General features: G+C 40.4%; 1 protein-coding gene across 1 annotated transcript; it reads right to left on the reverse strand.

Moving 5' to 3' along the window:
- Window positions 1-407: 407 nt before the first annotated feature.
- Window positions 408-23,733, reverse strand: DGCR8 (DGCR8 microprocessor complex subunit). The gene is made up of 14 exons (XM_075275294.1): window positions 23,633-23,733; window positions 17,376-18,372; window positions 16,916-17,075; window positions 14,834-14,976; window positions 13,263-13,530; window positions 12,562-12,759; window positions 11,134-11,235; window positions 9,467-9,565; window positions 9,281-9,363; window positions 8,921-9,021; window positions 8,671-8,777; window positions 8,048-8,175; window positions 7,687-7,800; window positions 408-6,122 (listed from the first exon to the last, which is right to left on the reverse strand). Exons 2-14 carry the CDS (start codon window positions 18,105-18,107, stop codon window positions 6,039-6,041), a joined length of 2,319 nt encoding a protein of 772 aa, XP_075131395.1. The 5' UTR covers window positions 18,108-18,372; window positions 23,633-23,733; the 3' UTR covers window positions 408-6,038.
- Between the last annotated feature and the right edge of the window lie 3,796 nt (window positions 23,734-27,529).

Genomic DNA, 27,529 nt, shown 5'->3' on the forward strand with positions numbered 1-27,529 from the left:
TCATGCTGCAACTATATACCAATGTTTAAAGAGGACCTTTCACCTCCTGGGGCACATCCGGTGTAATACACCGCTAGAAAGCAGACAATGCACTGAATTCAGCACACTATCGGCTTTCACATTCTGTGCCCCCGGTGAAGATCTATCGGTGCCGGTACCGTAGCTCTTCACTGTCAGAAGGGCGTTTCTTACAGTCAGTCAGGAACGTCCTTCCTCACAGCAGTGTCTAAAGCGCTGTACTTAAGAGGGGGCGTTTCTTACCGCCCAGCTATGACGCTAAGCGGTAAGGAACACCCCCCAGGTACTAGCCTATGGATGAGTACTATCAGGAGGGGAGGGGGCATTCCTCCCCGCTCTCACAGTACAGCGATATAGAGGCTGCTGTGAGGAAGGACGCTCCTGACTGACTGTCAGAAACACCCTTCTGACAGTGAAGAGCTACGGTACCAGCACCGATAGCTCTTCACCAGGAGCACAGAACGTGAAAGCTGATAGTGAACTGAATTCAGCGCACTGTCAGCTTTCTGGCGGTGTATAAAACCGCATGTGCCCCAGGAGGTGAAAGGTCCTCTTTAAATAACTCTCTGGGTCTCCTACCTACGACTGATAGCAATTTAGCATGGTCAAAATTGCTGACACTTTCACTTTAATCTAAGTCATCCATAGTTTTAGGCTAAGGTCACACGTTGTGGAAACACAATGTCTTTGCTGCTGTGGAGAAGCACCAGAAAAAAAACAGTGCATGTCATTGAAAGTGAATGAAAAATGGCAACAGCATGAATTTTAGTTGTGGAAATACAAGCTGTTTCCCTGTATATTTAAAGGGGTTCTCCCATCTCAGTCTTTCAGCCAGGCTGCCTGCAGTGTCTGCTTCTCACTTCCTGTATTTCTCTCCCTCCCTCTTGCTAAGCGGCCGGAGAAGTCTCACAACACGTTTGCAGGTCAGATAATCTGCAGATTCATGTACAGAACTGACTCTGTGCTATCTATGTGTTTACATAGGGAGATAACACACTCAGCTTTATCAGCAAAGTGCAATTAGCTTAACCGATTGCCCTGCTGGCACTGGGTAAGTAAAGTCACTTGTCCTATGTCCCAGGTTATAGCAACACTGTGTAAACAATGGGAGGAATAAATTCACATACCAGGCAAACAAAACAATTTCTAAAGTAATATATTTAGAAAAAGGCTTCAATTTACATAAGTTACCGGTATAGATAGGATCCTTGAGATGGGACAACCCCTTTAATAGGGAAAAAAAACATGAAACAATGAAACAAAAACAAAAAAATCAAACGAACCATATTTTCACTGCGCTTTGGTAAGTGGTGCCTTAGGCTGGAATAACAGGCAGTTTATGTGCCAGTTTATAAATAATGGGGCAAAATGCTGACAAAGTGAACGTGGCCAATATCAGTCTTTAATCAGGTCTACTAATTATCAATATATTTATCATTAATCTTTTTGCAAGAATCCATTTTATCAGATTTTTTTTTTTACTTTTATAATCTGTGAAGTGTAAACTGTAGTTACTGTATTATTACTATGTAGTATACAGCGTTATAGGTCATAAACTCCAAGTATTAAAAGCTAATTTCTAGAACCTCATCGACAAGCTCCATTGTAGCCACAAAAGGGGGATGATTTAAAAAAAAAAAATAATATATATACATACACAAAGAGAAAAATAATATGCTACTATAGCACTGTGGCTACAGTCTGTTGCAGAAAAATATAAACATACATGTAAAAAACACAAAATACATGTTTGTATACTAATAGGTATTCCAGCCAAAGTACATTTATGTCATTATATATATACTATACTATAAAAGCTTCTTGGGGTAGGCTGAGTATTTTTTTTTAGAAAACCATAAATGAATGGATCAAAACAAAAGCAAATTGACAATGGCACAAATAAAAATGACCCCTAAAGACATTACTGGCTTTATAAATGGATAAATACAGACCTGCTTTTTCATTATATAGACAAAAAAAACCTAGGGCCTTAGGTTGGTAGAACTCTTATCTTATATAATAAGTACTATATGTAGAGTCATGGTCTTACTGAATGGGAATTCACACATTACTGTGCATACACTACACAATGCTGAAATATCTACCCGACTAGTCTTCTCTACCCAATATTTAGCCATTCTACAAGGGCCACACAAGCTAAAGGTTTGACTGCTTCTGTATTATCATCTATTGCATCAGCCCTTTTTGGATGATGTCATGCAGAGAGCCCAGCTACAGATTTGTGAGTGAGCAACACAGTTCATGATATAAAAACAATACAAAGAGCCTAAGGATAGGCTATCAGTGTTAGACACCGGGCTCCTAATACATTGTTTTATCTGTCTTGCTTCATTTGTCGAGGGGAAATAGACAAGCTGTGAGATAATCTATTGTCAGCAGTGGATGTAATGCTGGATCACTGGTGTTAGCGTCTATTGTAATCCTGTATGTTTTGTCTGCGATGTAAATTAGGTAATTTTTTTAAAAAAATCTCTACAGAATTGGCAAATGGCAGTCTATTATTAGGCTTAGTGGCCATAGGTAAACTAAATAATTTAGTACTTTTTAAAATATAGATGACGACATGGAAAGTCTTTAAAATCTCACCAAAAACGTCAGACAAAAATCATAAAAATGTGTAAAACTTTTCTGGTGACATATTCACACAAAGTAGAACGGTCTGAAAAGAATAATAGCCCTAACTTTATGGGCACTACTGAATCATATTTTTTTTTACTTATTATGCAAAAGGCAATATTAAAAAGAAATAAAAACGCAAGAAACAAAAACCACTTTACCAGAATACAATCAGTTTACAAGAGATAAGTTGGGTGTTACAAGTCACCATTGTGCCATCATTAGACTGTTACTTTGCTGATGCTGGTGATGAGTAGAATTAGAACATTTTCTGTACATGACAGGCTGTATTTTTGACTTTTAGTCCTCACCTGATATACGTAAGACAAGTTGTGAAAGTGCCTCAATGTGAAAGTAAAAGCAAGATATCAGGTTGGCACAAGTGACGTCCCAGCTACTTACAAGTTGACAGCATTGCACACAAAAACTTATTAAACTTCTATTGGCTTTAAAAGTATGAGAAAAAATGAAGGCTAGGACTATATGGCGACTTTTATCTGTGCAACAAATAAGACTGTGATGTGTTGTCAGTCTCAACTAACAATGGTCAATACAGCGGCAAAGAAATCCAGCAGGGTTGGATTCCTGCCGACTGTTGATCATAGCAAACAAGTTTACTTCTTCTGATGTTGCAATATTATGTTGTGCAACTACATGTCATTGTGTAGTCCAAGCATAAGCGAGTCCTGCACGAGATTCTTAACAGTAGAAAACAATTTCTAAAGCAGGCGTGGCTCTGAATCCATATTAAAGCATTTCATGTAGCTTCCCTTTAATTTGCAAAAATGTTCCAATCTCTTATGTTTGCAATCTTAATAGTCCATTTCCATTGACTTGCTGTGTAGGTCTCATAGTGGCTGCATTACTTGTACATTCTTCCAGTATATACAAATATAAACCTCTCCGTGTTATAAAACCTTGCTTTTTGGGGGCCTTTGCTAGTAGATTCCTGTAGCCATAGGTTTTAACACGGATAGCTTCAATAGCAGCAAAGGCTTAACCACAAGATCGCAGAACATTATCAATTACAATTACTACAATGACAAAATCTGAGAAGTTTTATCACCAAAGATGACATTTCTGAGGTGCTACTATATTACAAAAAGGAACGCTGGAATTAAAGCATGCCATACTAAAGGTAATCCACATGGCGGATTTGATGCAGAAATTGCTGTGATGAAATTCATTCCATTTATCCCGATGAGATTGTGTTTGCCAGCCCCGTTCAGATGACCAAGATAGATGAATTCAGACTTATCTGAATATATCCTGTCCTATCCAGATGTCGAATTTTTGTCCTATGTATTTGAATAGCAATACTGGATGTGAGCCAACTGGACCCTTTTTTGTTATAGGCTCTAGCTTGAACTCATATATGTCCGACTCTATTACATAAGATGTAGCTGCCAAACTACAGCACTATGGATATTTCCAGCTGAAAGCATGTACAACTACAGTGCCACTTAACTAGCTATATTTACAAGAAGTGTATCAGATCTGTACTAAAAATTATGCATGTTGTACTATTACTGAATGATGAAACCATCGAATTACAATCAAATATATAATAGTATGGTTGTTATTGAGCCCCCAGACAGTCAGTCTTAAATACAAAAGACTGCTGCCAACGTGGAAGAAGTTACACAATTCTGTCATATAAAAGTAAGCGCCCAGATGGGTTTTATCACTATATTGCATATAAAGTTGTTTGTTTTTTATTGCCCAACTAAACAGGTTTTACTACAGGAGCAAACAGTGTTCAAAAAGCTGCACAGGATGAGGATGGCAAAAAGAAAAAAGTAGTGTTGAAGTAGTGGTAGATGACAAAAACAAAACCCACGCATTTTGGCCACAGTCACTTGGCTTTTAATGAAGTTTGAGAAAAAAAAAGAAATCTGTCTCTTTTATAGATAAATGAATAACGCAGCCCACATGGTGGTAGCAGACAGAACATCATTGCCTTTGGTACATATAAGGCTTTACAAGACAGGCAATATTAAAATGAAGAACTTCTACAGACACAAAGCCTACCAACATTCAGAACTGTAACAGTGATAGGATCCTACAAACAATTATAGATCATTCCTCAGATCTAGATCGAACATCATAACAGAAAAGGCAGCCTGCACTATTTCACCAAGAAAACAGGTAACTAAAAGGTAGAAAATTCATTGAATGCAAGGAAGTCTGAATTACAGTTAATACTTCAACCCTCTCTGAACGAGGGATTTTACTTGGTAACAACCTTTTGACTGATGTCCTACAGAAATTCTGAAAAAGCTCTCTTAGGCTTTAAAGTCACCCTTTATGTGCTTAAATATTCATTGTATGTACTAAATCGCTTGAGCACCTGCTGTAACTTCCTGCTCATGTGACCTCTAAGATACAAGGCAAGTCTGTTGACCCTGCATACAGTGTGTATCACACTTACTTAAAAGTAGTATTTGCATTGCAGACTGATGCAGCTATTAAAGGGCATAGGACAACAACATTCATTCAGTTTGCATACAGGCTGTGCTTACAAGACATCTTTTCAGTAAACATCCATTATACTAGAGATGAATTACAGCAGTTGATTGCTCCGAATTTGCCAGAAAACGACACGGCTGCAACACGCAATTCACCCAGAGGCAAAGCAATGATGTGGCCGAGAGAGACTGTCTACAGCATAAACAGCTGAGATGTGTGCAACATAAACATTGTATACATGTGCTGGATATTGTGCTGTGGGTCCTTCATATTTTAATTGCAGAAAATACCTAAAATCTAATCATTATATTTTCACATGGTCTGTGCCCATAGGCCAGTAACCACAATGGATCATATTGCAGTGGCTACCGCAATGTAAAGCTTTCCCACACATCTTGATTTGAAATGTTTAGACCTTATATTAAAGGGGATAGGTCATAAGTAAGTATGGCAAGCTAGACTGAGATCAGTAGGCAAAAACATCACTGCAAAACATTGCGTATACCAAGTCCTGTAAGAGCCATCAATTAGCTATTCAGTGCATTCAGTGAACTAAATATTTTAGTTTTGCATTTCACAAACTGGAAACTGTACATAGTTGTCTTGTCTACAGACATAGACAGGTATGCCTCTAAAAGCAAAAGTGCTTGAAGTCCTAAGTGTAATGCTCTCTTTTAGATTTGCACACCTTAGCCCAGCTTTTTCACAGAAGCTAAAAAGAAAATATAAAACAAAAACAGCAAGCTTCATTAAGGAGGTAATATTTTTTGTCCAGTTGAAGAAAAAAAAAAAAGAAAAAAAAAAAGGACAATGCATAAGGAAGCAGCCCTGTTTATGAATCACCTTCTATACCAGATGAAAAGTTTGTCAAAGTAAGCTCTCATGGTTTCTTATTGCTCCCTTTAGTGCACAGATCAAACATCCACTGTATATAGGGGTTCGTTGCCAGGCTGTGCAGATTCTACAATCGTCATCTTAGGTTTTTTTCGCGTTTCTTCCTATTGGAGAAAAAAAACAACAAAATCATTATAAGCATCGTATACAACAAACTGTAGTCTAAAACAAGTACAGATGGCGGAACTGGGTCCTTTACTCGACCCACAGCTGCCATAGAAACCCATCAGCACTTTGTGATTGCATGATGAGGGAACAAATTGAGCGGTTACAGAGGGAAGAGGCCCTGTCACCTAGACTCCATGGTCACTATTTACATAGTGTACCTCTAAAGCACTACTGGTGTATATAATGGTTGATGCTTTATACATCTTCAATATTCTAGGTGTATGCACAGTATTTGCCAGCCAAGACAGTGTTATATGCACGGTTTAATATTTGCTAGAAATACTCTAATGTGCCTTTAAGATTTGAGCTAAACAATCTATGGCTGGAGCAGAGTGGGTATTCCCAATGACTTTGGTTTATGCTACAGAAAGTACAGAGCTTACACAGTTGGTCTGAAAAAAATACAACTATGAGGAGACCTGACTTAAATATGGGCCTCACATTTTTGGGTGCTTTCCTAGTTTTGATTTTCTAGTCATGTATCACAGTTGGGCTTTAAAGTAAAGTATATGTCGGCTTGCACCTTGCAGTGGGAATTGCACTTCATTTGACGTGTTGAAGAAGCTGTGAAGATGATCTGAGCTTTGAAGGTGAACCTGGCTCCAACTCAGCTAAGAACATTGTGTACCCCTATTGGACAACACAGTTTGATTCAGATTACCCTAACATAACTATCCATAGATCTGGGTCGATAGCTAGCTTGTGCTGACAGACTCCCTTTGTGGACTTTGGAACCAGGCCTGCTTTGCTTAGTCCAAATCATATGCCTATCACCCTGCCAGTTTGGATCTACGTGGACACCTGAGAGAGATGAGTATACAAGTCCCAGACATTGCTCTGTTAATTGTAGTAGTGACAGTGGGTATGTTCAGAGTGGGACTTGTTACCAGGTTTTAAAACCTGGAGAGGAACACAAACAGCAAAAACGTATAATGGAAAAGAATTGTACCAGTTCCAGATCTAGGACACCCTCCTGGTTTGGACTTTCAAACATCCACACATTGCACGTAAAATATGCAGCATAAATTGACAATACACAGCAGATCAATTTATGCTGCAAACTTTTTCAATGCAAAAAGTGAAATTCTGATTCAGCCGCAGAATCCGCTTGAAGAAAGGGCAGCTTGCTTCTTTTGTTGCCGCTAGCAGAAAAAAAGAACGCTAGCGGTCTCCATAGACCACCATTATGAGGTGGCGGATTATGACGTGGATTCCGCGCTATAATCCGCCCCCTCTGTGCCCGTGTGAACTAGCCCTTAGCTATTACAAGTAAAAGAAATCAGCAACAAAGCCAAAAACCACAACAGTGAAAAAAGTTTCTCATTACATATAATGAAGAAATTGTAATTAATATCTCAGCAGACAAAAGGCATGCAACAGACGTAGGGAGACAATGGCATCCATGTCCACCATGCTAGCAACTACACCAATACACTAAAGGCAAAGAAAATGTCCTGCATGCAAGGCATACTTTGTATCTAGAGGTAACTCTCCACTCACCCTTTCTTGTGCCAGCTTTTGCATTTCTTCTTGCAGCTTATTTAGAATATGAAGATTTGGCTTGTTCTTTTTGGCATACTGATGAAGTTCTATTACGCTTTTATCTGAGGTTTCCTGACAAAAGAAGTACAACATGGCTATTAAGAAACCCACAATACTATTATTCAACCTCAGAGAAACATTTTTTGCATTGCAGCGAGTAAAACCTGCAATGACAACCTACATAAAGAATTGACATGCAGTAGATTTAAGAATGTGACAAAAATCTGCAATGTGTACACAATATTTTGGAAAATCACACTGGTACTCCTACTATCCTGCAAAATGTGCATTTACCTCAAAGTAAAATATGCAGCCTCACCTGTTTCACCATTTTAGTGCTCTCCCTTCCATACATACGAAGAAGAGAGCCCCAGTTTTTCACATGGGGATGAAGGAGCTGAAGAATTTTTTGTGATGCCAACTGTTTTCCAACCCTTTTATTTTTACCTACAATGAAGAGAAGATTGTTTCAGATAGAATGCAAAAATTACCAAGAAAATCTACTACGCAGACACTAGTTAACAGTGCAGTAGGCATCAAAGTAGCAAATGAACAAGAAAAAAAAATGTCTTTTCAATGTTTAATGCTAGACACAGCAATCTGAATGGCTGTAATTTTTAGGTCTGCTACACACAAACATTTTGTTATATGTACTGGATATGCCAAAACAGAGGAGATATGAATCTTTTCATTACGCCAAGTTCAGGTCAACTGCATAGCGGTACCATATATCAATAACCACATACAATTTTTAAAAAACGAATGCAGCATCTGACATGAAGTACCACAATGTGGTTTTTAACTGTAAATTGACCTGAACATGTTAGTTTTTCACATGCACCAGGAGGTGTTAGAGCCAAGTTAGATGCCTGCTGCTTTTATATAATGAGGAGCTAGAACTCAGCATTCAAGCAGATAAGATCAGAAAGTTAGAGCACTCACACCAGCCTCTCACAGTATGCTTCCCACAAGTCATCACATATTCACTCTTCTGGTTCTTTCCAGGAATGACTTCAAACTTGATAGATGTGTCACCCATTCCATGGTTTCTAAAATAGTAAGAGACAACATTCATTAGTTCACGCACCATACTGTGCTGAAAAACAAACATAATAATAATGATATTATTATTATTTTAATCTTATATATGTACTTTATAAACTGATGACAGATTTGCCATGAAAATACAAACCTCTTAAGGCACTCGTGAAGAATCTGATATGGTGACAGCAGTCCAGCTTTATTGGTGAGCTCATACACACGTGAATCTTCAATACTGATATGGTTGAAATACTAACAAAACAGCAAAACAAAGCAAGCATCAGAATAAGTGCTCCAAAACTATTTTTTTTTTATTCAGTTTTCTTCAATTATTTTTTATTACATTTTTGTCATGTTAAAACAGTTCAACCAAGAAAGAAAGAGATAAGAAGAAAAATAGAACACTGCATAGTAAAACTGAGAAAATTCAGATCGACATAAAATGGAATCAACATCACATTCTGAATAAAAGTGCTTTGCTGAATAAGCGTCAGCGTTACAAAAGTCTCACCTCCAGCTCATCGCTGTCTTTGGGCTTTTCATCAGAGGTCTGTTTAATAAAGTCCGGAATGAGGATTTCCAGTGTAGATCGGGCTAACACAAAAATTATTACAAAAAAATAAATAAATTAACTTTGAAACTCACAATAGTATATGTGATAAATAAATTTAAAAAAAATTGATTTGGTCAATATTACCGGCTTTATTTTTTGCCAGTTTTTTGCTGCTTGCAGTTCCAGTACCATAGGTCACTCCATCAATAATCACAGATGCTCCAAAAGGTTCACTTGGGTTCTCTACTCAACAAGAAGAAATCATCAGAACAGATAAAAGGTTACTTATGAAATTAAAAAAAAAAAAAAACTATGGATGGCTTGAAATTAAAGCAGAAAGCTATTCACATGAATGCAAATAGAATATGCCACATCTCCTGACATATATTTTCATCCGAAAAAGACTATTCTGTAGCATCTTATACTGTTATACTGTTCCTATTTATCCAAAAACAAGTGTATGAATAAAATGACGACTAGGGACTAGGTGTTATCAGTTAGGATGTGTCCATGCACTGTCCAAACAGTGCTGACAGTGTCAGATTGTGTAGGAGCTCACCCCCTGGAAAGGGTAATAGTAACAACCCAAATGTCCATTTATACATATATTTCTAGGCAGGATAATGAGTCGAAAAATGGAGCAATGAGCCGCTATCGTGCCTGAGAACTGTCATGAAATCTTTGTTATGTTTCCCCCAGAATTCCAGATATGGTTTCACTATCTCTCTTTCTACAGGTGAAGACAAAGAATTTTTATTTAACCATTTTAGGACATCCATTGGTATATATGTCCAGATAGTGGTTGTCTTGTTCTGAAAGGACATACTGGTACTTTATTGCATTTTTAAGCAGCTACACGAAGTTGTGCAGCTGCAGAAGCGGGGAGATGGTTGTTACTACAGCCAGAGTTCTACTTGAGAATTCAGAGAAGGTTTAGTACCGTCCCTGCCTTCCCGAACGCTGTGTACACAGCACTACAGTGCTATCTATCTATCTATCTATCTATCTATCTATCTATCTATCTATCTATCTATCTATCTATCTATCTATTCTTCTATCTTCTCTTCAGCAAGGTCATGTGATTCTCCGTCTGGCCACATAACATGTACAGGAGTTAATTTGAGTGTAGTGTCCTCCTGCATATTGAACTGTACCACACGGACTCTCCACAAGGGCAAACAGAAAATTCTGCCACTAACCCCTGATGAGCAGCCATCTCCTGTCACACCGCTATAATGAAGGAGCGCACATGACCGCCTCCTTACATACATAAATTATGTAATAGAATATAGATAAATGCACTGTAGGTAGATATAGTACAGTCTTTAGCTGTCTATGTGATGCTGTGCTAATGCATCACTGGATTGATGGCAAAACAAAAATAAAAATAAAAGCCAAGATGGTGATTGATCAAGAGCTGAGGAGAAGTTGTGCTGAAGAGATATGACGGCAGTATACATGAAACAAGTCTAGAGATACAGAGTTATTAGAAAGTACAACTTCTGCAAAAAAAAACAAGCCCTCATACAAAGAAATTGTCTTTTGAAGGAAGACAAAAAAAAATAAAATTGTAACAGAAAATGATATATGCAATCTTTCGGTGTTATGTAACCAACGAAAAACACTTCACTTAAATTGAAAACATGTAAACAAAACATGTCAAGAAGCAAGAGGTCCAAAAAAGCTTTTTACCATGGGCCCACTTTATCGCCAAACAAAATAAAATCCTATGTGGAAGTATAACTCATAACTGATGCCGTATTCTGCTTTAATCTCCATTTACAACATACAGAGATACATTGGTTTCTTACCACATTCAAAAAAGTTGTAAACAGGACGAACTTTCAGGACCCTCTGCATATATTCGTGGAGGATACAAACTTCTGACTTTCCATTTGGATTAATAACAAACTCTGTCCATTCCAAAAAAAAAAAGAATAGTGTTAAACATAATAAATTGTAACACTTAAGTCACAAAGAGACATGGTCAAATTGCTGTTAATTTTGCAACAAAATCCACAAGTTACAGTACAATGCAGTTGGATGGACCCACCAACACAAAGTGGAACAAATGTGCAAGAAAATCAAAGTATGCTACAGGTATTCTCAGTAAATTTAGATTTTTTTCAATGCACAGTGGAAATACAAAGTAAACTCTGTGCTAAATCTGTGGGACTTCACTTCCCGTAGCGGCAGCTTTGGTCTTCCGTTGGTGTCATCAGTGTAGCCTCGATCGTGCTAAGGAACTACTGCAGCCAGACACAGGCCTCAATAGTGACTCCTTCACAAATAGGACACGACTACTGTGATATGCCATCTGTTTGAGTTGACTGCTGAGGCCGGTGATTGGGTTTGGAAACTGCCGGTTTCCGCCAGTTTCTCGGGTAGAAGACGGAAACCTGAGAGCAGAGACCGCGGTGCAGATGTGAACCTGCCCTTAGGCAACACCCACAAAAAGTTCCTGTGGCTCCATACTAAGAAACTGTAGGTGTTCAGTGTGCTGCTGCTTAGAGCCTCCATACAACACTGGTTCACAAAAAAACCCAAAAAACTCTCTCATATGGGCAATGGCTTAGGAGTGAGACTCCAAAACACTGCATTTATCCAGTGCTGATGGTTATACATCGTCAAAGCCTCAGTCCCTATGCAATAATCATCCTGCACAATGATACTAGGTAATTCTTGCTATGATGCACGCTAACCAATAAGGACATGTGCACTAGAAATGGTTTCTATGCCCTACTGGACATTAACCAGGTGCACATTTTAATAGGCATTCAATGGAACACCAGGGGACACTAATGCTACCTATGGCCATAACTATAATGTAAAGCGTATCACTAAACACAGAGCAGAAGAGAAGCACAGGCAAGATGGTCACCCATAATCGTGTACAGAAAAACAGAATTAAAAAAAAATGCTAAATTCAAAAAATAAAAACGTATTTGCACCAGTTGAATCAAAAGTGTCTAAAGCTGAATGATAAATCTTGTGCATCCTTAGCCTGTATATACCTGGCTTAATTTCTGAAGAAAAGTTATATATAATCATGGGCCGATCTCTAAGAATTCACCCCCACTACATTTTTCCAAAGTGGGAGTCTGAGCAAAATATAAGGATCTGCATACAATTAAAGCTTAACTAAACTCTACACGTTTAGTTACTGTTTAACAATCAGACATCATCTGTGATAAGATGCATAATGCTGTAATGAAAATATATAATCTTTAGTAACAAACCTTTCTTTGTTGGCGCATCCTGAACAGATAAAGTTATAAGTTTCTGATTGGCAGGTAAAATAGGTCTTTCTGATCCTGCTTGTTTGCGTTTCACTTCACGATTGAACTGTCTTCTTTCTGCCCATGTCCTGAACTTTTTAACTGTAACCTGTTCAAAATCAAATCGTTTTTCCAAATAGCTTCGGAAATCTTCAAGATCTATAACATAAAAGAAATTAACCAAGTAGGAGGAGTGCTAGCAGTGATTTGGCTTTCATCTTTTTAACAAATTAATTCACATTAAAAGGGTTTCCTGGGGCACTGAGCGGTGAGGAACAACCACCCAGTACTCATCTACATAGACGAGAACTGGGGAAGCAATCCTCACTGATCAGCGTCATGGCTGGGCAGTAAGGAATGCCGCCTCTCAAGGTACAGCGCAATAGACGCTACTGTGAGGAAGGGCGTTCCTGACTGACTGTCAGAAACGCCCTTTTGACGGTGAAGAGTTACGGTACTGGCACCAATAGTTCTTCACCGGGGGAACAGAACTCAAAAGCTGATAGTGCGCTGAATTCAGTGCAGTCTCTGCTTTCTAGCAGTGTATTACACCGCATGTGCCCCAGGTGGTGAAAGGTCCTCTTTAAATTTTAAGAGTTGGTGTACAATTGAAAGAAATGATACAAGTATACTTTAGTGGTGGAACAAGCAGCTTTACTTACCAATGGATTCATCCTTGCAAACTTCTACTTTAGCCTTAACTTGACCCAGTGCTCCCTGAGTGACTTCCACTACTGCTTCTTTATCATCTGACGGAAAGTTGCCAGCAGTGGAATCGGGCTCATCTGGATGGTGGTCTAAGCTCTTTTCGCTTGGCACTTCAGATGGAAGACCAGCTGGAGAACAGTCACTGTTCTGTTCCTTCTCTTCATTATCCTTCATTTTCTTGTAATGCAGACAAGGAATGCTACTGATGGGAGGATCATGTTTCTGAAATATCAAATAAAATTATTTAACAGATAGTAAACTATATTATGTCACTTCTATCATGATAATTACCAATTGCCACCCATTCACAAGGTGGAATTTCATGATTATTTTAAGTCAGATTCCTCCTCAAAATTATTGCCAAATTCTGGCGATTCATTGTTTTCAACGGGAAGCAGAGTTCAAAGCAGGGCACTGAAAAAATAAGTGCCCTAACTGATCTTACCACCCGCAACGTACCGTACCAATCCACTGAGTAGGCTTATTTATCTGAGATTAATCAGCAGGTAAAAACCATGGTGGAAAGCTCTGGTTTGGCTTTCCAACATGGGATACCAGAGGGTGGGAATTGGAAGAAAAAAAAAAACTGAGGCTAAAGTCCACCTCAAATTTCCACCATGTGAGTATACACTTAGCCATTGATGGATTCATAGTGAACCGTTTAAAGTAAACCTGTAACCATGGAACCCATATTTTCTAGAACTACAATGGCTGCACAGATGAAAAGACACCATTTCTAAATATCATTAACATTTCCCGCATACAGCGTATAAAGAGACCAAGCACTGTGTATTAACGCATATACTGGACTCCTCAGCTCAGAGGTATAAGGGTACTTAGTTGATTTTCCATCACAAAATCACAGATGAAAAATCTGAGGCTTTTACATTAACAGCTAAGTGTATGAGATCTGCAATGAAAAGAGTAAAATCTGCTCTGACATTTCTGCAGAAAGTGTGGACCTGCTCTAGATCTGTATCAGTATTCATTTAGAGATATCACCACCACCCACTGGACACCCATCCAGAACAAGCAGTGAGCCTGTCAGTTGTTTTTTTTTTTCTATTCCACCACAAACTGACACCATCATGTGGAGGATGAAATAATTCCCTTTCCATTGCTGCAGCAAAGTGAAATTATCAATGTATAAAACATAAACAGTAATATAACAATATCCTTAAGTAGTAACAGTTAGGTTTAGCCTAGCCATGCTATCTGCTTGCCAGTAACTCCTGGTTGGAAAATCCTCCTGACAGGTTCCCCTTAAAACAAAATAAAAACTGTATTGAATCGATCGACACAAATAATATAATCAATCTTCTTAGTTCTTTCTATTCTATAACAAACAGCTACAGCTTGTCTACAGATTGGAGACAAAAGGAAAAATGCAGAATAAACACATCACTAAAATACTCAGGGTAAAAAAAATGTTCTATCAAATAAACGGACACATTGCACCAGGAAATCAGAACACTGACAACATTTTAAGAGACCATTTAAGCACCAGTAATTTTTTTGTACGTACTCTTATGCTTCCGGTTCCTAGAAAGTAAGGCCTGGACCATGTGACTACTCTGGTTTCTCTATGTAAATAGACAGGAATGCCGGAGTTATGGAATGTCATGATCCAGCCATCAGGTAAGGGCTCAGTAGGAGGGCGGCCACGACCTTTATATTGGAAATTAAAAAAAAAAAACTTCAGTGTTCCTGCACAGCACATAACTACATCAATTTAACAGTCAAACATTCTTTGCACACATTAAAGATAGAATCAAACATCATTTATGTATCCATTTCCTGTACCACTACAGTTTTAATTTCTTAAGGCTTAATATAAACTGCATTGAAGTCATACTGTTAACAAACTGGTGCCACAGAAACAGCAATTGGGATTGAGTTAAAGAGGACCTTTCATGGGTTTGGTCACAGGCAGTTCTATATACTGCTGGAAAGCCGGCAGTGCGCTGAATTCATTGCGCTATCAGCTTTCCTGATCTGTGCCCCAGGTGAAGAGCTATCAGTCCCGGTACTGTAGCTCTTTACAGTCAGAAGGGTGTTTCTGACACTCCGTCAGGAACGTCCTTCTCCACAGCAGCGCCCATCGTGCTGTATAGTGTGAGTGGGGAGGAACGCCCCCTCCCTCTGCTCACAGTGCTTGTCCATAGACCAGCATTATCAGGAGGGGAGGAGGCGTTCCTCCCTGCTTCCCACCCGGGTAAAGAGCTACGGTACCGGGACCGAAAGCTCTTTACCCGGGGCACAGATTGGGAAAGCCAACAGTGTGCTGAATTCAGCGCACTGTCAGCTTTCCAGCAGTATATAGAATTGCCTGTGCCCCAAACCATGAAAGGTCCTCTTTAAGCAGGTGGCCCAGTATTTCATGTTAAAACCTGGGAATGCGATAAAGAAGAAAAAAAAAAAAAAAGACAACAAGAAAAAATACCCACTGTAATTACCTATTCAATCCCCCACCAGTCCTTCTGTAAACTTGCCTGACAGTAATGACATGCTGTACAAGCACTGGTATCAGTGGCGATACTAATATGTATGACAAGACTGGTGAAGTCAGTAATTGGCTGCAGCATCACATGCATGTACATTACAGCAGGACAGCAAAGACTGGTGAAGATCATCAGAGTAGCGACACTGAAGTAGCGGAGGATTGAAAAAGATATTTTTGTTGTTTTTTTTTATATATATATTTTTATCACATCACATTACCTGTTCTTAGCAAATATTTTTTACATCCTGGATAACCTATTCAAACTTTTAGAACTTGTAAATGGGGAATAAATTTTTTTTTACGCGAATGGAAGCACAGTAATGCATATATTTTAGGTTGCAAACTGCCTGATTGTGGCACACCTTGGAATTTTTTTCTCTAGCCCCCACTGAGCAATCATTTGTTTGTCTCAGCACCTAATATGCTAATTAGACTCTCTATTGTCAAGTGGGTGGTTCCAGACTCCAGCCAAGAATTGCCCCACTGACTGTAGAGAGGCTGATTAACATATTGGGTAACAACCTTGAATGCTCAAGACAGTGGGAGTTAGACAAAAAAAATCCAACTTCACGAGAATCAGTGGAGCAGCACCAACTGAAGGCTGCAAAGACTTGGTGAAGGTGGTGTAAGGTTCTCTTTACCATGCAATAAAAAGAATTTTATGAACAACATTTCTAGAACACTATTGCGTCTTTTTTTTTTTTTTTTTAATGTAGATTGTGAGCCCCATATAGTGATCACAATGTACATTTTTTTTTCTCCTTTCAGTATTTCTTTGTAGAATGGGAGGAAATCCACGCAAACACGGGGAGAACATACAAACTCCTTGCAGATGTTGTTCCTGGCGGGATTTAGACCCAGGACTCCGGCGCTGCAAGGCTAAAGTGCTAACCACTGAGCCACCGTGTTGCCCCACACTATTGCTTCTTTTAACAATCAGCACAGGAAGTTGAATTCAGGATATGAACATTAAAAAAACTGCATCTGTCTTCATTGATACCACTTGGGCACCATTTTTTAACAGACTAGAACCTCTATGAACACATATTTCATCATCATGTATCTAGCACTGGTGCAAAGTACACGAGCAACAAGCTTTCTTACTTTTCAAAACCGTTTTTATTTTGGTTATCATTGGTTGAACACTGGTCTCGCCATCTGAATGGTGGTCACTTTCTTCATCAAACTTCTCTTCTATTCTCCTTTTCTTTGGAGTATGTAGACCCTCTTCCAGCAGTGCATCCACATCGTTATCAAAATCATCCTGCAAAACAAACTATCAGGTACGTCCCCTCTTCCAAAAGGTGGGAGAGGCAAAAAAAATCCCCTTTACACTGAGCACATATGTACCTCCAATCTGCAGCTAGAGAGGATGGTAAAGAATGTCTACGAAACACTGTGACAACACAACACTCGTATGTAGTCAGCAATACACAGTAAACATATTTGACCGAGGCATGGTTAGAAAGCATGTGACAAAGCAGTGTTTACTAGAAAGACAAATAAAAATGAAATGCTTAGAATTAGTAGGTTATGGGTGTGATGTTAGCACTTGCAAACATACCTCATAGTTGTAGATTAGGGATTCGCCATCGATCTTATCACTTTGAAGAATCGTATCAGATATAAAATCTGCAAACTCTGCTCCGTCCTCATCTACATCCATCACATTCTCTGTGAAATCCTCCAAATCATCAAGAACGGCATATTCCACCTTCTTTTCCTGATCAGGTTCCGCCTCCTCATTTCTTTTATTTGCAATTTCATGATTATTGACAATTTTATCATTGCTACTACCAGCAAAAGGACAAACATGCAACTCTCTATTGACAGTGTTATTGCTATCTACGGCTGTCTGATCCTCTGCCTCTGCTCCAGTGTACAGAACCTTTCTATCCTTGCTCTTACAACTCTCTGTAAAACTTACACTGATTTTAACATCTTTAAGCAATTTAAGATCAGGAGTAAACTTTTTAACTGCTGGTGCATGTCGAGCTGTTCTGGGACTTTGGTCACTTTGTAACTGATCTATCACTGTCAGATGACTCTTGTAAGAAGACGACCCTTTTGTGAGTAGCTGTGCTCCGTAGTTTAGCTGCAGGTCCCCAGCTGGGGTTTGTGACTGTCCATCACCACCAGAGCCAACGTCCATTACCTCTGCGTCACTGGACGTTTGCAGGGGAGGTGGTGGAGGCTCTTCATTTGGCGGCAGTGGTGGGGGACAAGCAGGTATGAATTCCATTTCTTTGCTTCCGGGTTCATCAGGGAGAGGGGCTACATACTCACACTGATGCATAGTCAATACTAAAATCAGTACAACTAAAAACTACACAAATCAGTAAATATATATTCTTAGTCCTTATAGGAGAATGTCCAATACAGTGGATATAGCATATCTCAATTGGCCACACAGAAGATTCAGTTAAGCTGACTACATTGTTCTTTTCATTAATGTAGACAGCCTTCAGAAATACTGTCTCTATTACTGGAAATCACAATGTATTCAGCTTAAGAAGCGTTATCACTGAGAAGACATTGTTGGACTTGAAGCTTTGTTTTACCTGTATGAAAAGACAGAAAGAAAGGAAAAAACAAGATCAGAAAATGTTAACACAAAAAAGAACAAACTCAGCAGCTTTACTGAATGAAATATAAGTCCAACATTAATATACACATCAGAAGTCAGAGACCTGCACCATGGATTTCTGTCATAGTCATCAGATGACAATGTGTGAACATACTCTGGAATATCATTATTAAATTACTTTTACATCACAAAAAAGCAGCTAAACAAGGCTCAGTGCTATTCTCATGTAAAGTTGCTAGCTTCAAGATATCAAATGGAGTGAGAATACCATCTTTGTCTTGAATACCAAAAGCTCTCTCAGCCTTCACATAGACATGAACCAGAGCATACAGTAAGAACATTTCAGCTGGTGAATAAGCTGCTGCAACATAGGCTATGGCATAATGAAAACCCACTGTAGGGCAGTCTGGGAGATCAATACACATCAGTCATTAACAGATTCTGCCAAAATCAGCAAGTTCAGCAGACTTTAAAGGGGCTCTATCAGCAAAATCATGCTGATAGAGCCCCACATATGCGTGAATAGTCTTTAAAAAGGCTATTCAGGCACCGTAAATGTTATATTAAACTACCCCCCCCTCCCCCGTTTTAAAATAAAACCCTAAGAAAGAATGTGATCTACCTCCAATGTCCTCGGGTCTTGTCCTCCTCCGGCGCTCGCGTACTGACATTGATATAAAAAAAATGGCCTGAGCGCATGCGCAGTAGCCATAGTAGAAGCCACATGCTACTGCGCATGCGCCCAGGCCATTTTTTTTATATCAATGTCAGTTCGTGAATGCCGGAGGACGGGACCCGAGGTCATCGGAGGAATAAGAGGCGTGGATGAAGATGAAGACACACCCTGAATGCCCGTCCAACGTGCACGATGCGTAAGTAGATCACATTCTTTTTTAGGGTTTTATTTTAAAACGGGAGGGGTGGTAGTTTAATATAACATTTACGGTGCCTGAATAGCCTTTTTAAATTTTTCTATCAGCATGATTTTGCTGATAGAGCCCCTTTAACATAATGGGTACAGGCAGCATTATTTTTGCTTGTTTGGACTATGCAGCTACAAAGTAGTACTGCTGTCCTTACCCAGACAGCACAATGAATCCCATTGATTTCAATGTAATTTGTTTTTTGTCATTATCTGTTTTGAAAATGGGCAGGAAATAAGATGCAGTTATAAGATGTATGCTCCAGAAAGATGGCTAATGTCTACAGTACCAGCACTTCTCAAACTGAGGTGTAGCTCACTGGCTGGTGAGGCGCAGGTCCCTGCTAGTCTCAGTTTTGGCACATAGTGACTCCAAATCAGAATCTGAACTGCTAATGTCAGCCCTTGCATTGTCAATGCAGTGTCCATGACTGAAGAACCTTTGATGACATAGTGACCAAAGGTCCACAGGTTCTTCATCCAGGAGCAGTTTCACTGGAGCCTCCAGGATGAATGTGGTAATCTATAGGCAGATTCACTGATACTGGAGGCTCTTCTCTTATCTCCTCTCTGGTTTTGCAGTGTGGTGTGGAATTGAGTAAAGATTTGAGCCAAGTTTGGATGGTTTTATTTGGAGATTATGCTGCTCTCAATGGGGTATAAGTGTAAAGGGGAAGACTATACTTATCATCAGTGTGGGGGCAATGCTGCTTACCAATGATGGTTTAGGTCTTTTGAGCTGTACAGGGGTTTTTCTTTGGCACTGCTGGTGAGAGATACTGTGCTGTCTGGCACATTCAAATAACTATTTTGTGCTGTACTGTGGTATTTGATTGCCACTAGTGAGGGTATTATGTGGACAACAGAGTGGCGTTGGTTTCTCGCTCTGTGGTAGTATTTTTGTTGTTGCTGGTGAGGCCCTCGCATTACATATTACCTGGTGAGGCCCAAGTCAGAAAAGTTTGAGAAACCCTGGTCTATACCTTACAAGTTCTTCTGTCATCCCAAAGAGTTAAAGTTAGTAATAAGAATTGTGTGCAGCGCAGCATAACATGATGGTGATATATACAGCACTGCTTGAAAGTTTTTAAACCCTTGAGAAATTTCTTTATTTTTACATGCATTTGACCTACATCAGATTTTGACTCAAGTCCTAAATCTAGAAAAACACTACAAAAATCAAACAAAAGAGTCAAAAATATTAGACCTGGTCATTTAATTAAATATGAAAATTATCACTAACACTTTTGACAGTCAAATGTGGTATGTGAACCTTTAGGTTTAGCAAATCATTTTAAGATGAAATCCGTCAGATGCTGTATATCAATGGGATGTGAGTGGGTGAATGGTTTATAGAAAGAAGAGGGATCTATCAAAGTCTGATGTTCACATCCCATATTCACAGCAGTGTATCATGGCTTGGAGGAAATATCGGAGGACCTCAGCAGAAGAGTTGTTAATCTTCATCAAACTGGAAAAAATGTCTGGATTCTACCAATCTCCAATTCAACAGGTCAGCTTAGATTTAAGTCCCTTGCAGACGACCGTGGTCATGATCAGTGTGCCATTCATGTATTTCACGGATAGCACACTGACCCATTCATTTCTATGGGCCCATACACACGACCGAGAATTACATGGTCACGTGTGGGCCAACAGTCTGGGCTGTAAAATATAGAACAGGTCCTATTCCTGTCCTATTTTGCGGCCCTTGCTTCTATGGCTCCTATTCATTTAATGAAAGCAGTGGTGGAAGCACGGCCAGTGCACGGACGGCACACAGGTGACATTCGCATGTCCCCGTGCGCCGCCTGTGCCTTTAATTCACGGCCGCAAAAAAGCACAGGTCATCTGCAACCGGCTTTACCAACAGTTAGTTGGTAAATTTAACACAGTCTGAAAATTCCTCAGCTTTATCACAATGGCTAATGCTGGATGATAAGTCTGGTGAATCTTTAGATTGTCTAGTTTAAAAGGGTTGTCCAGGCAAAAGATGGACATAAATTTTATTCTTTAAATAGGCCGGGGGCAGTGAAAAAAATTTAAATAAATCATACTCACCTTTCAACAATGCCTCCCAGAGTAGTCGGATTTTCTGAGTCCAGTGATGACGTGTGGCAGAAGTCCCAGCCACACACGACCGCTGAGTCCAATCAGCTGTCTGAGTGAAGAGCATGAGATGTCACTACTTGTAACATCACAGGTCTCTTCTTGAGGTCTGCTGAGGCCGCTGATTGGCCTCACTGGTCAGGTGACTGCTGAGGCCAATCAGAGTGAGGGATCCAGTTTAACTTCAAGAAGAGGCTGGAGCAGCAGGACCAGATTGTGCTGCGAGAACACCAGGACAGGTATGATATCCACCCTCCACCCGAATATAATAAATATTAACAATTTGCCTAGACAACCTCTTTAAGTTTATACCACCTTTTTGTTGGCTTACTTTGAGCCAGAATTTTGCAACACAAATTTGGCACATTTTTTAGGTGCAATGTGGTGCATTTAATCTACACCCCCATTTTTTCTCACCTAGCAAGTCAAAAATGTTAGCCCAAGCTACATGAGACACATTGCACCAAAGATGCACCACATTTACTACAGTGTCTACCTGTAACCACAATAGGAAATTTGGACAATTTTGTGCAAATGGAGGAAATTGAATACCATTATTGCCCTTCTGAGGAGTAGTCGGCCAACAGAGGTCACACCAAAGGCAAGGTGTATAATAGACCTCTCACATTATCTAATGTTCATGAGTCACAAAGACACTGACCATAATGCTTTGAGGGGCAGAATTGCAAGGAGAAAGCCGCTCCCCAAATAGAACATTGATGCCCATCTTTGCAACAATGTTTTGTTGATGGATAATGACAAACATTTCTTAAGTGAAGTAATATATGTATGAAAGCATAAAGTCATATTAAGCAGTCACAGGGGCAGCTTCAGCTTAGTCATAAGTCTCTGCAACATTGACATCTCACTCGGACATCAGGGAGCTGTCAGTCATGTCCAAGTATCATTAGCAAGGGGCAGTGTAACTACTTAGGATAATTTACATATGATATTTCATGCATTAATAACTTCATTTTTCTCCAAAAGAAAGTTTACAGATGTCAGCAATGGAAAGGGAGTTACTTGATCCTTCACATGAGGAGGCCACTTTATGGTGCAAAAAACACTTGATTTATGGTATATAGCGCACTGTCAGCTTTCCCAGCATGCGTCCTGGTGCTGGAGATATTGGTGCTGTTAATTGTGGCACCGATATCTTTCCATTGATATCCCCCCCCCTTCCCACGCCTTTCTAACGGTGGGGAAATATCTGTGACTAAACTAATGGTGCCAATACCAGTATTGGAAAGAATTCAGCGTACAGTCATCTCTCTAGCGGTATAAAATACTGCACGTCTATGAGGTTCTTCTTTTATCAGTGAAATACAGTGGTAATATTATTGTTTGGTGCATATCTGGACAAGGAGGACTTTGAGGGATCAATGAATTCTAAATTATACCAGCAACTTCTAAAGGAAAAATGATGAATCTCAATAGAAAGCGGGTCATACAACAAGACAATATTCCTAAGCACATAGTCATTCTACCAACAGATGGCACATATCACATACTGCAAGCAAAGGTTCACATACTTTTGCCACCTACAAACATATGATATTGGATCATCATTTTCTTGTATAAAATTAAATTGCTTTAGTTCTCTAATCTAATTTTAGGACTTGGATGAAAATCTGATGTAGTGTTGGGTGAAATTTATACACGTCTAGAAAATCTTAAGGGTTCACAAACCACTGGAACCTGATGATGATCCTATTAGAAGGAATGAGGGCTCTGTACATTACATTCACAGTTACATGCTGGCTTATAGATCATGTCAGAGCTTATGTATAGTAGTAGCATGCGATGCAAGCACTCACTAGCGATACTAATCTGTATCTAAGCATAAAGTGATAACACAGGGGTGTAATTAGAAAACCAGAAAACGTGCAGCGTGGACAAGAGCTCCACATTATAATGGACATGGCGGCATGATAGGGAACAGAGTGGCCAGTGATCACGGGAGGTACAGCAATGTCTCCACTCCAAGCCATAGGCTCACCAGTCACAGCCATGGAATGGTATAAGGTGCAGCCAGCAGCGATAGCCACGTCCACCAGGACTACACAGCAGGGTCGCCTGAGTAGAACAGGTGAAGGGGAGGCCGTCACCGACTGCGGTCTCCTCTCACTATACTCCTACACAATTTATAAGCCTAAATGCGTTGCTCCAACCGTTAATGACGTCACCCGCACCCAGTACTCACCACCTGAACGAGGATTTAGGTCCCTTATCACCATCCCTTAACCAGAAAGAAACACGTCGCCATCTTGCATAGACCAGCCGGCTCCAGACGACCGCATCGATTCGTTCTCCAATCAGGCAAGCGGAATGGCGGCTGGCGCAGCCCATCAGCCAATAGCTACCGGTTACGTCATTTGTGCCTAGGACTGTTCACCCAATCGTGTGGCTGCTGAGGCCGGACGTCTGGATGCGAACAGCCAATTGGAGAGCAAACTAGGGCGCTATATCGATGTGAAGTGGAGATTGGGATGCTCACCGCTTACCTCCGCAAATGGTGCTGCGCAGGATTACTTGCTGGGAATTACCAGGGGACTGGTCCCTGGCGCACACTACAATATTTATAGGATGATTACGTGTAGTATGGCAGAAGCTATAGCAACAGGGCATGCTTCACTTTCTGAACTGGGACATGTACCCAGGAGTGTAGAACACTAGCAAACTTTTGGCTTTGGGCATCCAAACACAGCATGACATATACCCCCTTTCTTGTTCCCGCCCCTCCCCCCCACACACGGCAAAACGCCCCATTTACACACAATATAATGTCCCACTGTGGCCCCACCATACAGTATAATGTCCCATAGTGGCCCCACCACACACTATAATGTCCCACAGTGGCCCCACCATACAGTATAATGTCCCATAGTGGCCCCACCACACAATATAAAGTCCCATAGTGGCTTCCACACAATATAATGTCCCACAGTGGCCCCACCACACAGTATAATGTCCCACAGTGGCCCCACCACACAATATAATGTCCCATAGTGGCTTCCACACAATATAATGTCCCACAGTGGCCCCACTACACAGTATAATGTCCCATAGTGGCCCCACCACACAATATAATGTCCCACAGTGGCCCCACCACACAATATAATGTCCCACAGTGGCCCCACCACACAATATAATGTCCCACAGTGGCCCCACCACACAGTATAATGTCCCACAGTGGCCCCACCACACAATATATTGTCCCACAGAGGCCCCACCACACAATATAATGTCCCATAGTGGCCCCACCATACAGTATAATGTCCCATAGTGGCTTCCACACAATATAATGTCCCACAGTGGCCCCACCACACAATATAATGTCCCATAGTGGCCTCCACACAGTATAATGTCCCATAGTGGCCCCACCACACAATATAATGTCCCATAGTGGCCCCACCATACAGTATAATGTCCCATAGTGGCAGTGCTGGATTCAGATGAAGAGGCCCTAGGCTATTTCGCTTATGAGGCCCTTTCACCTCCCATTTTTAAGTTTGTAAATTACATGAGAGATAATAAAATCCATCATTACTGTGATATATACCAATATGTTAAATGAACCATGTTTTCATTGGTACTAACCTTTATAAAAAAAATGTGACACGGATAATAAAAAAAAATTTGCAACATCTTGAACATGGTGTTTCTCATTAGTTGTCAGAAAAAAATTCTGAATATTCGTATTATTTTCTTGTGGCTCGTTTGTATATTCGTGTTCAGTAAGTTGCTCTTGAATTAGTTCCATATTTTCCCTATGAGTTGGTGAACAGCCGTGTCCTCACATACAACGTACTGCATGGCTTCCAATTGAGCAGTACTAGTTGGCACATGCATGTAAGCAGTAGTCGGCGTTCGCTTCTTTGCCTCATACTCTTGTAGCTTCTTTTTCTTGCGTTTGCAAGCGCCACTTTCAAATCTTTTACTCATTCTTAGATTAGCTGAACAAATACTTTATTATCGAGAGCGCGATCCTTCGTTGCTGCTCACCATACACAAATACAAAGTAGAAAAGAGAGTGACTTACGTCAGCTTCCGGTTTTTGTATGTCGCGGGCAAGTTGTTACTGTCCTTTGGTGGTAGCTCTGCCACAATCTTAACCAATACATTTTTTTTATTAGTCATTAGTTTATTATTTTCGGCTGTGTTTTAGTGTTCACTGTTTTTAGAATAGTGTAATTTTAATTTTGCTAACAATTTGAATGTAGGCCCCTCTTGATCTTGAGGCCCTAGGCTGAAGCCTAGTTAGCCTATTGGTAAATCCGGCACTGCATAGCGGGCCCTTCACACAGTATAATGTCTCACAGTGGCCCCTCTATGCTGTATAAAGTCCCATAGTGGCTTCCACACAATATAAAGTCTCACAGTGGTTCCTCTATACAGTATAATGTCCCCCAATGGTCCCTCCAAATGGTGTGATGTTCCACAGTGGCCCCTCCACACATTATAATGTCTCATAGTGACCCCTACGGTGTTTGTTGCAAATATTGCAAACATTTCAGGTTTGACATAATCTGAAAGTTGGGGTTCACCACCCAGGAACTATTTTTACACTCTTGGTTCTCTTCAGACCTCTGTATAATAAGTGGAGATCCAGGGGAGGTGATTAAATATGAAAAAACAAGGTTATGCACTTCCCTGGACTCCAGCCAGGTTTGGATCTCTTCAATGACGTCACAGCCTACTGAGGCTCAATTACGTGGGTCACAACTGAGAATGTAAAAGCAGAAAAGCACGGGCCCACAGGGCACTCTTACGCTAGGTTCACACCTGCGTTCAGGGTCTCCGTTCTATGGTTTCCGTCTTCTGCATGCCAGAAGACGAAAACCATAGACCGGGTCCGGCCGTGAGCGGCGGTGAGTGTTTTAGGATCTCCGCCGCGAAACCGTTTTTTTTTAATCTGGACACAGAGTACTGCATGTCCGAATCGTTGTCCGGATTATAAAACCCGGTTTCGCGGCGGAGAGGCTAAAACGCTCACCGCCGCTCACGGCCGGACAGCTTTCTCACCCATTCAAATGAATGGGTGAGAAAGACTCCTGCAGGTTTCCGTCTCCTGCCTCTGTTTCAGGCAGGAAACGGAAACCTGAAGTACGGAGTGCTGGCGCAGATGTGAACGAGCCCTTAGGCTGTGGGTCCTCTACCAGCAGCTACAACTGTAGTTCCACCACTGCATGTACCTAAAAATGTGGCACACATACAGTCCTATGAAAAAGTTTGGGCACCCCTATTAATCTTAATCATTTTTAGATCTAAATATTTTGGTGTTTGCAGCAGCCATTTCAGTTTGATATATCTAATAACTGAAGGACACAGTAATATTTCAGGATTGAAATGAGGTTTATTGTACTAACAGAAAATGTGCAATATGCATTAAACCAAAATTTGACCGGTGCAAAAGTATGGGCACCTCAACAGAAAAGTGACATTAATATTTAGTAGATCATCCTTTTGCAAAGATAACAGCCTCTAGTCGCTTCCTGTAGCTTTTAATCAGTTCCTGGATTCCTCTTTACAAAACAATTCAAGTTCAGTTAGGTTTGATGGTCCCCAAGCATGGACAGCCCGCTTCAAATCATCCCACAGATGTTCAATGATATTCAGGTCTGGGGACTGGGATGGCCATTCCAGAACATTGTAATTGTTCCTCTGCATGAATGCCTGAGTCGATTTGGAGCAGTGTTTTGGATCATTGTCTTGCTGAAATATCCATCCCCGACGTAACTTCAACTTCGTCACTGATTCTTGAACATTATTCTCAAAAATCTGCTGATACTGAGTGGAATCCATGCGACCCTCAACTTTAACAAGATTCCTGGGGCTGAAAGTTTTTTTTTAAACCGGACACAAAGTCCTGCATCTCCGACTTAGTGTCTGGTTAAAAAAAAAACGGTTTCTCCGCGGAGAGCATAAAACTCTCACCGGCGCTCACGGCCGGACACTTTTCAAACCCATTCATTTGAATGGGTTTGAAAAATGTCTGCCGGTCTCTGTCTCCTGCCCAGTTTCGGAGACCCCGGGCGCAGATGGGAACAAGCCCCTTACACTTGATTGGCCATAGTACTCACAGGGATGGAGCTGTAGA

This window comes from Leptodactylus fuscus, chromosome 1 (genome assembly GCF_031893055.1).
Source record: "Leptodactylus fuscus isolate aLepFus1 chromosome 1, aLepFus1.hap2, whole genome shotgun sequence".
NCBI lineage: Eukaryota > Metazoa > Chordata > Amphibia > Anura > Leptodactylidae > Leptodactylus > Leptodactylus fuscus.